This window comes from Balaenoptera ricei, chromosome 5, assembly GCF_028023285.1.
Source record: "Balaenoptera ricei isolate mBalRic1 chromosome 5, mBalRic1.hap2, whole genome shotgun sequence".
Classification (NCBI taxonomy): domain Eukaryota; kingdom Metazoa; phylum Chordata; class Mammalia; order Artiodactyla; family Balaenopteridae; genus Balaenoptera; species Balaenoptera ricei.
The window spans coordinates 14,379,680-14,393,557 of record NC_082643.1 but is presented as its reverse complement, the minus strand read 5'-3'; the positions used below and the strand labels follow the sequence as shown (position 1 = coordinate 14,393,557).

The window sequence follows — 13,878 nt, the reverse complement described above, 5'->3', positions numbered from 1 at the left end:
TAATGCCTTGTAATTTTCATTAAAGTATGACTGACGAACAAAATTAAAATTTCAATTAATTCTCTTAAGAATTTCTAAGAACAGTAGCTATGAAAACAAAAGTAAATGCTTTTTCTTTTGTTTATTTTTGAAGTAGTTCACAGGTACATTAGCAAGCCTCTCTGATTAATAGGGAAGGAGTTAATTATATAATATATATATTTTTTTTACCAAAATGTACATAATATTGACCTTTCCTTTGATGACTTTAAGACATTAAATTGATCTTTAAATCAGTCATATTCAAAATTCTAAAGTAAATCAAAGTAGAAGCTGAAAGTTCTAAACAAATGAAAACTCAAAGCTCATATACACTGACTTGCTAAACTGTTCATTTCCAGGAAGTTGTATTTACTAACTTTTTCAGAATAGCTAAGCCCTGTATTTGCTAAACTCAAGTGGCAAGTTTACTTTTTAACTGTTACATAAAATAATCAACATTTAGATGAATGGCTAGCAAAAATAGTCTCTGTATTCAACTTTGAGAAAGAGGGCAAGATGCTATAGGAGGTTTAAGTAGATAATGCATAATCTCCAAATTCATGTCAAGACTAATTTAAACTATGCCAATTAATTAGTAGGGGAAATATGCTTTCTACACGTTAAGTTGCTGAATATTTTTAAAAGCATCTGGCACATGTAACTCTGGTATAATTTACTTTTACTATAAGATATGTGGGCAAGTAGTCACAGGGACTAAACACACTGGTGCAGATAATTGCATTCCTTATTAAGTAAATTAGAATCCCAACAAGCCCGAGCAACCCAACTCTGTAATGACACAGGAGACCATTAAAGATTAAAAGAAAGAAGAAAATGAAGAAAAGAAGAACAAGAACGCCCGTCAGCAAATACTCTAACAAATGAATCACTTAGGCAAAGCTGAACAAGTTTTGAAAGGGCCTGCTTTGACAGATGTTCTCTGGAAAAGCAAAGGCTTTAGGCAAAACGAATACCTTTATTTATTTATTTATTTTTAAAGCCACGAAATACTAGTAATGTTTCTATATTTTTCAAATATTTTAATTTTTTAGAAAATGCTATTTACAACCATTGTTCAGGGACGTTCCCACCCTGCCACTTCAAGATACTCATCAAGGGAACTTAGGTTCACATAGATTTGTCCCAAGTATAAGATTAATCACAAAAGCAACTTTACTCCCTAAGTTAGGGAATAAAACTTCCTAAAAATTTATAAAACATCAAGAGTCACTATTGATGTGACTTCACATTCTAAAGCTGTAAAAAATCATCCATACTGCTTTCACAGGAGGGCCTGTTTAGAATCCATGCTATAAAAGCCCACGTTTTCACAATAGGAAGCAAACTTTAAAAGACAAGAGTTCTTACATTTCTCTGTATGAATAAGATTTGCTGACTGTTGACATTTATGAAACTCAAAATACAGGTATTTTAGATAAAACTTGTTTACAGGACATGAAATTCCAGAAAATGATCATGCAGAGTGTACTTACCAGTGCTTACGCCTTGCCTTCACCTAACGCTTGAATTCTAGGCTTCCACACACTTTTCTATCTTTCCAATTAAAAACGCTGCAGCCTGCTATACCCCATAAAATGGCCGTGTTGTTTAACCAAGAAAAACATGTTAGAGGTTGAGCTGTCACTTTTAAAAGAAAAATAAAATAAACAATTGCTTCTTTTGTGGTGAAGCATAAAACACTTAGGCTGGCATTTTAAATCATGGAGCTCCCCTGGACGTTGTTGCTACTGCTCTTCAAGTAGTTGTAGTAAAACTTCCACCACATTCTTGCTTTCTGCACTGTGTCTCAGTAGTAACCGATCAGAACAGGCTAGCAAACAACTCCTTCCTAAATGTAAGCTCTAATTTCTTCTTCTGCAGTGAAATGAACCAAGTTTCTATGCAAAAGAATGAGTGACAGTATGCCCAGCCAATCCGCTTGGGGTTTTTCAGGAAAATCACCCCTTAATTCATTCAAAATTAGGTCATATGACACTATTTGAAATACTATTGGCTTAGAATGAAAGTAATGTTTGACTCTACACAGGATAAGGCCACCCATCTATGCTTCCCTGGGCTGAAGATACCTTGACTATAAACGGTACTGTGAATTAAATACACACACACAGGGGAAAAAAAAAGAATGTAGCCTTACCAGAGCTTCCCAACTATTAAAGGGCCGGAGTTCTGTTATCTTCTGAGCCTTTTTCTGAGAACACTGAGGAATCAAAGTAAGTTCACCAATTGAAGCATCTTGAAGGAAGTGAAGAATTTTACCTTTATAGCCATCCTCCATCACTTCTTCACCACTACTATAGTCCTCGTCTAATGAACTACCGACATCAGAACCTGAATCATATTCAGAGTCTTCAATAACTCTTTTAGGATTAAATACATTTTTTTTACGTTTCTTGTTAAAACCATTTTGTGGTTTCATGGAACATTTCTGTTTCAATTTTGTTTTAGCTGCGTTTTTAGGAAAATTTTGACTTCTTGAAGAAATTTCTTTTCCATTTGGAAACTCACTTGGTGAAGCATATTGCATATCTGTGTACAAAGACAAAAATAACTACATTAGAAAGATATAAATTAAATATAAACTAATATAAATTAAATAACTACATTAAAGATAAAATTAAATAAAACTTCAAGTAAGAAAATTATTTAAACAAGTATTCATGCTTTTTTTAATACAGAATTCAACTATAATTTATTGTTAAATCTTGATATACTTTAAAGAGAAATACTGAAGTAGAATTTGAAGTTATACAATGAATTGAAATAGTTTCAAAAATAGGTGACAACTCCTTTTTTTAAACAAATTAAATATAAATCCTCATTTTCTATCAAAGATCCTGAGAATATAAATGGCAGCTGCATATACATAAGATGTCCCAGATGTTACTTAGCAGCCCCACCCCCAGGCCAAAACTGATGGGTGCAGCAAAAATAATGCTCATCCTAAATTAAAACTATCCATAGTATAACTAATTTTTCCATCACCCATCCCCACTATTCTAGGTTCATCATTACCAAAAATCATTTAAATATGTTATTAAAAAGCACCACTACTTTATCACTGATTACGCTATCATATTCCATGGATTTCTAAGATGCCCGTGATCAAAGGTACACTGTTATTTTATGTACTAGTAAGAAATACAGTTTCTCTATAACACAGTATTTTGTTATTTAGAATATTTATGTTTTACTTAGTCAAAGAGCTTTCAGACTTGCATATTATCATACATTCATTCTTGTACACATATTAAAAAATAAGCAAAATAAATTGAATAGTCTTCACATTTATTCACATTCATAATCTTTCCCTTCTGAATCTTTTTTCAGACTCAGAATTAGTGATACTGGTGGTTTTCTTTTCTCCACACAATATCATTCTCTGTGCCACCAAGAGCATTTGTTGTGTAGCATTTCCTAAAATAATTCATTAAAAACAGGCAAAAAACAACAAAAAACCTAAAGCCATTGTGTTGGCCTTTTAAAAAGCTGGCTTTGCAATTAAGAAGAGCTAGTCTATTTGATTTCTACTTAAGGATGTTACTAAACATGTGTGATTCAACTCCTCCCCACTACTTCTCTACCCTTTGGTGCCTAGTGTTAAAAATGTTCCACTATGGGATCAGGGACTGTCTTCCATGCCAGTGATAATAAGCATCTTATAAGTTTCTGATACTGGTGCTTTTGATATTCATGTAAGTGCAGACTAGGACATCTACGTTACAGTGATTATAAGACACCAGCCTAAGAGCTGTTAAAATGTAAAAAAAAAATGTTTCTTTTGTACTCAATAAAACATGGTAGTTTATAAGTAGACTTAACTATCAAAAAAAGTTAGCCAAATAGAAAAAAATGTTTATTGTTTCATTCTACACTGCAGTAAAGAACAGGCCAAAACATTTGGGAACTGGTTTCTAACATCTCATGCAATCCCATTTCCTGGTTATTAGCTAATAGGTTTGCTATTTTCTTATATACTAAGATATAATATATTGGGAAGTATGAATTTTCTGTAATGACAAAGAACAGATAATTACCTTGGTCTTCCGCAAACACTTTTAAAGATTCTAAAGCCTCTGTGTACATCCATTCATGTTCCTTGAGTACTTCCCTTAATTCCTAGAAATAAGTCGTTGATCCTTTTATTAAAAATCTAAAATTAACAACTTGTTGAAAACTTTTATACTCTTTTAAAAATAAGTAAATCACCTGAAAACTTAACAGAATTCACATCTGATTATTTCACACTTGTTTTTATGTTGCTTTACAAATGCTTTCTGTATATTTAATTTCACTTTTGTAAATTTCTTCAAAGGGAAGGAAGCTTGATAGTTTTTGCATTTCTACTCTTGCTATGAGGTGCTCTGAACACTAGAGTATGAAAAACTGTTTGCTCAATTAAACTGCAACATGCAGATAGGCTTTTATAAACTGCCAACTTCAAAACATGTAATTTGAACATATGCAAAGAACCAGTAGAGCAACAAGACTTTGCATTCAGCTCATCAGAATTTAGCAGATGTACTACCTGTACATATACCTGAATAAATCAATACAAGTGTAAATGTAGTCCCAATGTTAAACAAATAATGTGTTTTCAAGTACAATAAGGTGATTAAACACAGGCACTTTTAGCACTGGCATGCTTGGCATGGGTCTTTACTGACTCTGAAAGTATTTTTACTACTTAGCAAATACACCAAAGCTTATTAAGACACTGAAATATAGTATTACACTTTAAAATTCTTCATGAAAAATTTAAAGGATGAGCATACTAAGAAAGCTAAAACAAGTGACTTGGGATTATAGATGGCTTTGTAGAGGATCTGCATTTTATATGAGATGACAGTTGTTACTACAGTTATGTTTGTTATGATTATATGATGTTACCGTTATAATGCTGATACTATAGTTAGCAAATAAGGTAAATAAACAATGTAAACTAGCAGTACAAAGATATCTTATAATATTGATAAATAAGAATATTTAATCAGAAAAGTGCAAAACTCACCCTAAGCTTTTCACATGGTTGACCTCAATAGACTATTTTGTAATACAAAACATTTAGTACATACTGATTAAATTTCTGCACATGACTACTCACCTCTTTATCAAAATTGGGAAATTCCTTTTGCAATTTCAACACAATACTTTCCTGTTTTTCCCAATTACTGCTAGATTCTGCAGACTCATTTGATTCCTCTCCCTAATGGGGAGGTAAAAAAGAGAACCAATTTAAGATATCATCAATAACAACAGTCTTAAGACAATCACATTTGTATTTTGACTTGATTTGGAAGTTTTCACACTCGATCAAGAATCCAAAAATGTTTCTTTTTGTTCATGCGAAAATTGACAAATTTATATCTTAAGGATAAAAAATATCACTGGTTTAAGATCACTCAAAAGACCTTGACTACATATCCAATAACTCACACTTCACTCATACGATGCTCAAAATGAGCTAAATCTGCTAAAATAACTAGAATGATCCTCAAACTAACCTGAAATAACTCAGGTATACAGAAGTCTCTCCAAGCCAATGGCAAAAACCCAACCCAACCCAACCAAACCAAACCACCACATTCATGCCGACAATTTCATATCCTCTACAAATTTCAAATACTGAGAGAAAAGAAGTTTACTTTTACTTCACTCTTGAATGGTTTAAATATTAACTGCTCAGTCACAAAAGTGACACAATGACAAAGAAACGTATACAAAACTAAATAATATATAAATTAAACATTAATTTGGGAATAACTGTGGCTACTCATACACACTATCTCTTTCCTCTGTCACTTAACTTCATTTGAAGAAACTGGTTAAAATTCCACATTTAAACAAAAAAAGATTCCTTGGGTTCATATATAAGAAAAATCTTGCATTTTAGTCAATCTAAAAGCATTTATCTACTTTGCTAAGAACTGTACCACATGCTATACAAACATGAGAGAGAAAAGCACGGTTTCATACTTTCTCTTTTACCTCCTTTCTTATCCAACAACAATACTATTTTTTTCTTTCACTAAGAGAGAAATATCTAAATTGTGAGCGATACCTTTCTTGCACACAGGAGTAAGATGAAGTTCCACACGACAGAGACATAAGATGGTATGGAAGTTAGGAGTAGGAAGAAGAAAACTAGATGTGTTTTTGTAATAGTTAAGTGGCCTGTGTGGGCTGGACCACAAAGACCATGGATATGCTATAAAGCTGAAAAATTAAACCAGTGCTAATATTGCTTAAAGGTCTGGAGTGCCAAACTGAGGTCAGTCTTTATTCAGAAAGCAAGAGGATTTTGAGCAGGGGAATAATAAAACATTAATATTTGGAGAAAGCATTTCAAAGCCATCAAAAATTCATACCGCCATCCTCGCTTTGCAGATGAAGACACTGAAACTCGAAGAACAATCCTTTTAAAGGTCACAGCTGGATAATCACCAGCTGAGGTACAAATAGAAACTTAGGCGTCTAACCCTAGGTCAGTGTTCCTCCATTACCTAAGCGTTTCCTAAACTTTAGTAGTTCACACAGCACGTTCATGATTTGAAATGAGTCAAACACCATCAAAGGATGAATACACAAATTGTAGTATGCACATAAAATTGAATATTATTCAGCCCTAAAAAAAGGAATGAAGTACTGACACATGCTACAACATGGATGAACCTCAAAAATATCAAGCTAAGTGACAGAAGCTAGACACAAAAGGTCATATATTTTATGATTACATTTATATGAAATACTCAGAATCGGTAAATCCAGAGACAAAAAACTGACTGGTGGTTGGCAGGGGCTAGGGGGAGAAGAGAATGGGGAGAAACTGCTTAAAAAATACAGCATGCTATTACTGGGTGATAAAAATGTTTTGGGACTAGACAGGAGTGGTAGTCGTGCAACACCGTGAATGTACTAAATGCCGCTGAAGTTTTTTAATGGTTAATTTTATGCTATGTGAATCTCACCTGAAGAAAAAAAGTTAAAATATTTGGAAAACAGTAAATATCTTTTGGGAATTAAATATGTGGCAGCACAAATTAAACACTCAGTAGGTCGTGTACCGATCTGCTCTTCGCTCGCGGACCCCACACTTCTATCAGCTCTGCTAATACCTGGTGACTGAAGATACCTATGCGGTCCAGTGGTTATGCCTGAGCTCTACAGAAGCCAGGTGATACACAACCTTTGGGCTCAAATCGTCTTAGTGGGTCCAGGGGTTATGAATCAATCCTGTGGTTATTTTTCTGGTTTCAGAATGCAGAGTTGCAACTGACAAATTTGTCACTGCCAGAAATCCCACATTAGCTCCTTGACCCATGGATTTAGGGCCATAATTGTAGAAAATACCAAATCTAAGGCACTACTAGCATTGTCCCTCTGAAGAAGCAGCAGCAACACCGTATTTCTGAGGTGACTGCAGAGACTGACGCCACCATCCCAGATCCCAGGGTAATGTGCCTCCATGGCCTATACAGAAGCTGAATGGGTCACAGAGAATCAGTTTAGATTATCATAAACAAACAGGTGACAACCCCAACCGGTAGCTGCTATACCAGCTGCTATTTTTACTAGAGAAAATCAATATAACTACGAGACTATTACTCTAGCAGTAATTAGAAAAGACTAGCAGAAGCAATCTGCTTTTGTCTGGGCAGGGTCAGCGATGGACACACCTTCACTGTTTTCAGAGCTATGGTAAATCTCCATCTCTCTTTCATAAAACAGTACTCAAGGACTCTGATAGTTCTGCACAGTCCACAGTATATCACTTTGATCCTCTATACTGAAGACGTCACACAGATTGGACTTGAGAAGCAGGAAGCAGTGGCTATTTTTAGATGGCCTTAGTAAGAAACATGCATGCTAGAGTAGAAAATAACCACCCTCAAATCCTGGGCCCACCACTTTCATGAATTATACAGGGGTCCAATCTGGAGCATGCTGCAAATTCCACTCTGGAAAAAAAAAAAAAAAAAAAAAAGACAAATGGCTGGCACTGGTGCCTCTGAGAGAGAGGCGCAACACTTCGGCGGGCCTCTCTGGATCCTGGAGGCAATGTATACTTCAGTACAGTGTGTGCCGCTCTGATCGCTTTATGAAGCGCCCTTAAGTCTGTCAGGAATGGGGCCCAGATTAAGACAAGGCTCTGTAGCAGGTCCAGGGTGCGGTGCAAGGTCCTTCGCCACTTGGGTTTTGTGACCAGCAAGTAAATGCAGTGATTCCCAAAGAATCTGTGGCTCATAAGGATGTTGTATTGAAGTCTCTGGAAATCCCCAACAGGAAAATCATGGCAGAGACCCTATGGCTTCAAAGAAAGGTCATGTCCTCTTCTGCTGACCACTACAAATTGTTCCGCTATAACATGACACATCCATTTCCAAAAATTATTGCATGTGCAAAATCATGAAAATAAAAGCTACCGTGTTTGAGAAAAATTGTGTTAGAGGTATAACATTCAAAAACTTCATTAGTGACACATTTAAAAAAGGAAGAAACATTAAAAGAAGGGTAGCATAATTTTACACATTAAATGGTTAAGAAATACGTAAATACTACAATAAATATGAACTCAAGTTTGCTTGGGGATGTTAACATTGGAAGAGTTGTAGCTTATGAGTTACTATGAAATGGCAGATGAATGGTTATTTGAAAATGAACAGCTATGGAAAGGCGTGACTCACTGTCCTTGTGCTATCTCTGCTGTATGGCTGAAAATATAAATATTAAGTTAAAAATAAACAAATAAATAAAATCAATAAATTTCTGCTAACTTTGCTAGCCTCCTCCTCTCATATTAAAGCTGCCTGGGGCTTCCCCGGTGGCACAGTGGTTAAGAATCGCCTGCCAATGCAGGGGACACGGGTTCAAGCCCTGGTCCAGGAAGATCCCACATGCTGTGGAGCAACTAAGCCCGTGCGCTGCAACTACTGAGCCCACGTGCCACAACTATTGAAGCCTGCGCGCCTATAGCCCGTGCTCTGCAACTGCAACAAGAGAAGACACCGCAATGAGAAGCCTGCGCACTGCAATGAAGAGTGCAGCTCCCAGCTCGCCTCGACTAGAGAAAGCCCACGTGCAGCAATGAAGACCCAACGCAGCCAAAAAAAAAAAAAGAATAGATAAAATAAATTTAAAAATATATACATTTAAGAAAAAAAATAAAACAAATAAAGCTGCCTGTTAGGTTCAAGATTCAACTGGATGCCACGAACACCTCCCCTACTATGTTCGGCATTAAAGCCATTCTCTTCAGTAAAGGCAAGGCTGGAGTAAACAGCAAAACTGTTTTCCACAACATTTAAAACACTTGATAACATTACTGTTAATCTGTCATGGTGTAAACTTTTGATTTTCACTGTCACTGTCACCATCATCGTCTGCATCCACATGGCCGTCAGCAGCAAATTGTTCTAAGTCTTCTGTGGTTAGGTCATCAGGGTGGGACTCTAGCTCTTCAACATCTTCATTTTCTATCTCCTCAAATCCAACCTGTTTTCCTAAACCAACAGCTTGTTCTGAATTTTAAAAAATTTCTCTGAAGGTTCAAGTTCTTCAAAATCACAAATCAAGTCAAGAAAAATTTTCCACGATACATAATGCAAACACCCTTTTGTTACATCACTCCAGGCTTCTAAAATGGTGGCAATGGCCGCTCCAATGTTAAATCTCTTCCAAAATTCTATAACCATATCTGCATTCTCACCTTCAATGACAGTAATTAGTATCTTAAATGTTCACTTTAAATAGTAAGCCATAAATGCTGCTAACACATTTTTACCAAGAGACTGTATGAGGTGGTTTTTGGAGGCAAAAGAAAAAAAGCCTCCTTCAACCAATATCTACTGCACTTTGCAGAATTCTTTATGATCAGATAAAGTGGGAGAAAAATCCTGAACTTGTTTTACAGAGTTTACATAACTGTTAGAACCAGCTGAATGTGAACAACTGCTTACAATATCATCCCATTTAAGACGGCAGCACTGTACACAACTTCAGGCAGTACAACTTACTGTCCATCTTGTACAGAAAAGATGGTTAGAGGTACAGATCAATGATATACCATGGACAACAGCCAAGGAGAAGAACAAGAGTGGAAGATCGGGGAAGAGGTACACTGTTGGATGTAGAAGTTTTTCTGAGAACAGAATGTAAGGGTAAGAGCATGCCATGTGAATGTTCGGCAAACGTATCTATTGCATAGGAGTTTTTAATAATCACGTGGACAAGATGATTCATTCTTTGAACACCAAAATAAGACTGTGGATGCATGCTTGGACGCACTTGGATGCCTGCTCAATGTGTCTATAAACAAACGGCCACAGCAACACGGACTAAGTCTGTGCACACAGATCAACAGGACAAGACCAGTTGTTCCTCACACCTAAAACTCACAGAATTTTTACTTCCTATCGTTATGAGTCCTCAAGGCAAGAATACTTCTGTGGAGGGACACAACAACTATCCCATTAAATTAGGGTACAGACTGCCATCTGCTATTTAGGGCTTCATGCATCACTAAATCACAGGCAAAGGCGGAGGTGACTGTGCTAGCTGGGGTGACGGAGTTTGATTCTGATTACCAAAAAGAAACTGTGCGGTCATGGATGCAGGCAGGGAGGACTACGTCTAGATTCATTAGGGGGCCTCTTGGTAGATCTACTCCATAAAGTAAAAGTCAATGGAAAACTAGAATAACACAGTAAAAGCATAACCACTATTATTTTTAGATAAGCAGTTAAGTATCAAAGGAGTCAACTAGGGGCTTCCTGGGTGGCGCAGTGGTTGAGAATCTGCCTGCCAATGCAGGGGACACGGGTTCGGGCCCTGGTCTGGGAGGATCCCACGTGCCGCGGAGCGGCTGGGCCCGTGAGCCACAACTGCTGAGCCTGCGCGTCTGGAGCCTGTGCTCCGCAACAAGAGAGGCCGCCATGGTGAGAGGCCCGCGCACCGCGATGAGGAGTGGCCCCCCCTTGCCGCAACTAGAGAAAGCCCTCGCACAGAAACCAAGACCCAACACGGCCAAAAAAATCAATTAAAAAAAAAAAAGGAGTCAACTATAAGAATTGTAAGTAGTTGTCACTGAGGAGTATGAAATGGTGCTGGTACTGGTAACAGCTGTTTTACATAAGTGTTGTTCAACCATATGTATCTATCAAATTTTATGAAATAGAATTTAAAGTATATTTTCCCCAAAAGGTACTTTACCACACCACTAGAATATTTTTTTAAGTTAATTTTATAACTCAGAGATAAGCAATTAATACTGGATAAATTAAAAAGAAAGCAAAATCAGTCACAAATGAGATGCAACCATAAATTTTCTTAGTTGTAAGAGAGAAGACTGATTCACTGAGGTGCATTTTTAGTATGTCCACAGACTCAACAAATTCTGTGCTTAAGCAACTAATTTTGATGTTGCAATTCAAATGTAACTCACTTGATCCAATCTCTTCTTTTTCATAGATTGATCATCATTAAATTCATCTTCCTCAAATGGCTCTGAAGAAGAAGATAATTTTCTTTTCCTGGGTCCACCACCTTCTAAAACAGAGAAGGACATTCAAAGTTTGCACAGATATTATAAGAATCATTAATGCAAAACAAACGCAAAAATGTTATTATAATGAATATACTTGTAGACAGTTCTCTTGACATCAGGCCCAATGTTATTTCTTCTACATATGACATACATTCAATAAATGTTAACTGAATTGAAGGAAAAATAAACAGGGCCTCTTTTCAGTCTTTCAGAAGTAGAAATCACTGTAAAAATGTACTTATTTGTAAACCATCACATTATTTAATGCTAAAAATACATATCTTTAAATTGAAAGTAATTCTATAGTAGGAAGAAGAGGTTCTCCCCAATGCCTGAATGTTCAGTAGTGAAAAAAAAAATTGAGCCCATCAGCTTATCTGAATAGCATCAGATAATTGTCAATAATTAAGTGTCTACTATGTACCAGGCTTTGCAGGGGGCTTTTATAAACTGCTGTTTCATTTATTTTCCACAACAAACCTACAAAGTAAGTATATACTCATTTTACAAATTAGGAGGAACTGAGATACAGAGAGCTCAAGCGATTAATGCTCTTAACCTAAAAACAAGAAAGTATAACACAAGAGAGTGCTGTATGACAGTAATAGGAAATCTGCACATTCTGTTATGACTGAGAGAAGAACTCAATCTACATGATCTGGAGAAGCTATGTTGCGTATTTTTTACTTTGTATACATTCATATACTTCTTCAGTACCTTTGCTTTCAGAGAGCGAATTCCAGAGACATACTGAAGCGCTAGTATGAAAGCATTTGCTGAAAGCTCAGAGGTTTAATATTTCAGTATTAATTATATCAGTACCCTAACTATGCAGTTAGAAATAGAACTTGTAAAAATATAATATTCAAAATAAATACAGACATGACAGCTTTTAAGCTGTAAGCATGAAAATTTCATAATATGGCTATAACAAAATTGAATGCCATCAACATTTCAATGTATAGTAATTACATGCTTTAAGTATGCATGCTTAAATTTTTTCCCCCTTTATTTCATAAAGTAAATGTGCATTCTGCATATGCCAACTAACTGCCAGCATCCACTTTAAAAAGGAGAAAATATAACCACCACTCTATCATCTATATATGCTGGGGTTAAGTGAATACCATTAGTAATATTCTAATATTCAAAGTCTGAAAAAAAGCTTCAAACTAGGTGATTTATGCCAGGTCACCTAGACATGTTTAATCCTTTCTCAAAAAGAACAAAAGCTTTTTCTTGGTCGATAAAGAATTCTTCAGCCCTAATTATCTGTTTATGTATCTTTCTGTGGTTAATATTATGGCATCAAATTTTTACACGTATGTAAAATGGCTACAGGCATAAATCTGCAAATGTATGTGGGAGAAAACACATAACTAAAAATTTAGTACAAAAGGTTACATAAGAACACACAATGCTTAGTTACCTACATATAAATTTATTTATAATTATTAACCAAAAATTGTGCATATATGTAAAGAAAACAGGTTAATATTCTATGTTAAATACCACTTCCCAATTACGTGTCTCATACATTTCCATCTTTTTTGGGGTGCACCCATCATCAATTTCAGGAAGAAAGAAAGTAGGTTAGACATGTACCTCACACCCCAAATAAAAATATATTTTACTTAAATTCAATATTTAAAAATAAAAAGTAAAACATGAAGCTGCAAAAAGAAAATATGAACAAAGAACACAAACAGGCAGTTCAACAGGAAAAAAAAAAGAGAAAAGATGGTCAACCTCATTAATAACTAAAGACAGGTAAAATAAAGTAACCCTTTTTTTTTCATCCTGAGATTAAAAGGACAGTTGTAGCAGACTGTGGGCAAACAGCCACTTTTAAACATTATAAATTTTTACAGTCTTTCTGGAAGGTAGTCTAAATAATACATCTCAGAATTTTAGATGTGTGTTTCTTTCAGTCCAACAATTCTTTTTCTAGGAATTTAGTTACAAAACTGATGGAGAATGTTTGCTTAGGCATACATAAAAATTTTAAACTAAGTATCTAAGTGCCCATTAATAAGCTATTAGACAAGTCAGGATACACTGTTATAAAGAACTGAGTAGACTTTTAGATATAAAAAAGGTTACAAAACAGCAAAAATAACAGGATAGTCACATAAAAATGTTTTGCCTACTCTTATACATATATAGAGAAATGGAAGAAATAGCTAGACTCCTGACAACGTCAGTAAATTCATATTTTTACCTTTTAAAGCAGGGTAAAACTTCAGATACACATTTTTGTTTTTATAACTTAGTATTCATAAATGAAAACTTTCAGA

General features: G+C 35.4%; 1 protein-coding gene across 5 annotated transcripts in view; it reads right to left on the bottom strand.

The window, feature by feature from the left end:
* The window catches only part of SMARCAD1 (SWI/SNF-related, matrix-associated actin-dependent regulator of chromatin, subfamily a, containing DEAD/H box 1), a 69,034-nt gene that overhangs the window by 26,371 nt on the left and 28,785 nt on the right, over nt 1-13,878 (bottom strand). For 3 of the 5 annotated variants that reach the window (XM_059922422.1, XM_059922421.1, XM_059922424.1), the window contains 4 exons: nt 11,480-11,583; nt 5,144-5,245; nt 4,077-4,158; nt 2,177-2,568 (listed from right to left, as the gene is read on the bottom strand). In XM_059922422.1, the coding sequence (XP_059778405.1) occupies nt 2,177-2,568; nt 4,077-4,158; nt 5,144-5,245; nt 11,480-11,583 (680 nt within the window). The remainder of the gene's footprint in view (nt 1-2,176; nt 2,569-4,076; nt 4,159-5,143; nt 5,246-11,479; nt 11,584-13,878) is intronic. The other 2 variants (XM_059922423.1, XM_059922425.1) reach the window with 1 other exon arrangement.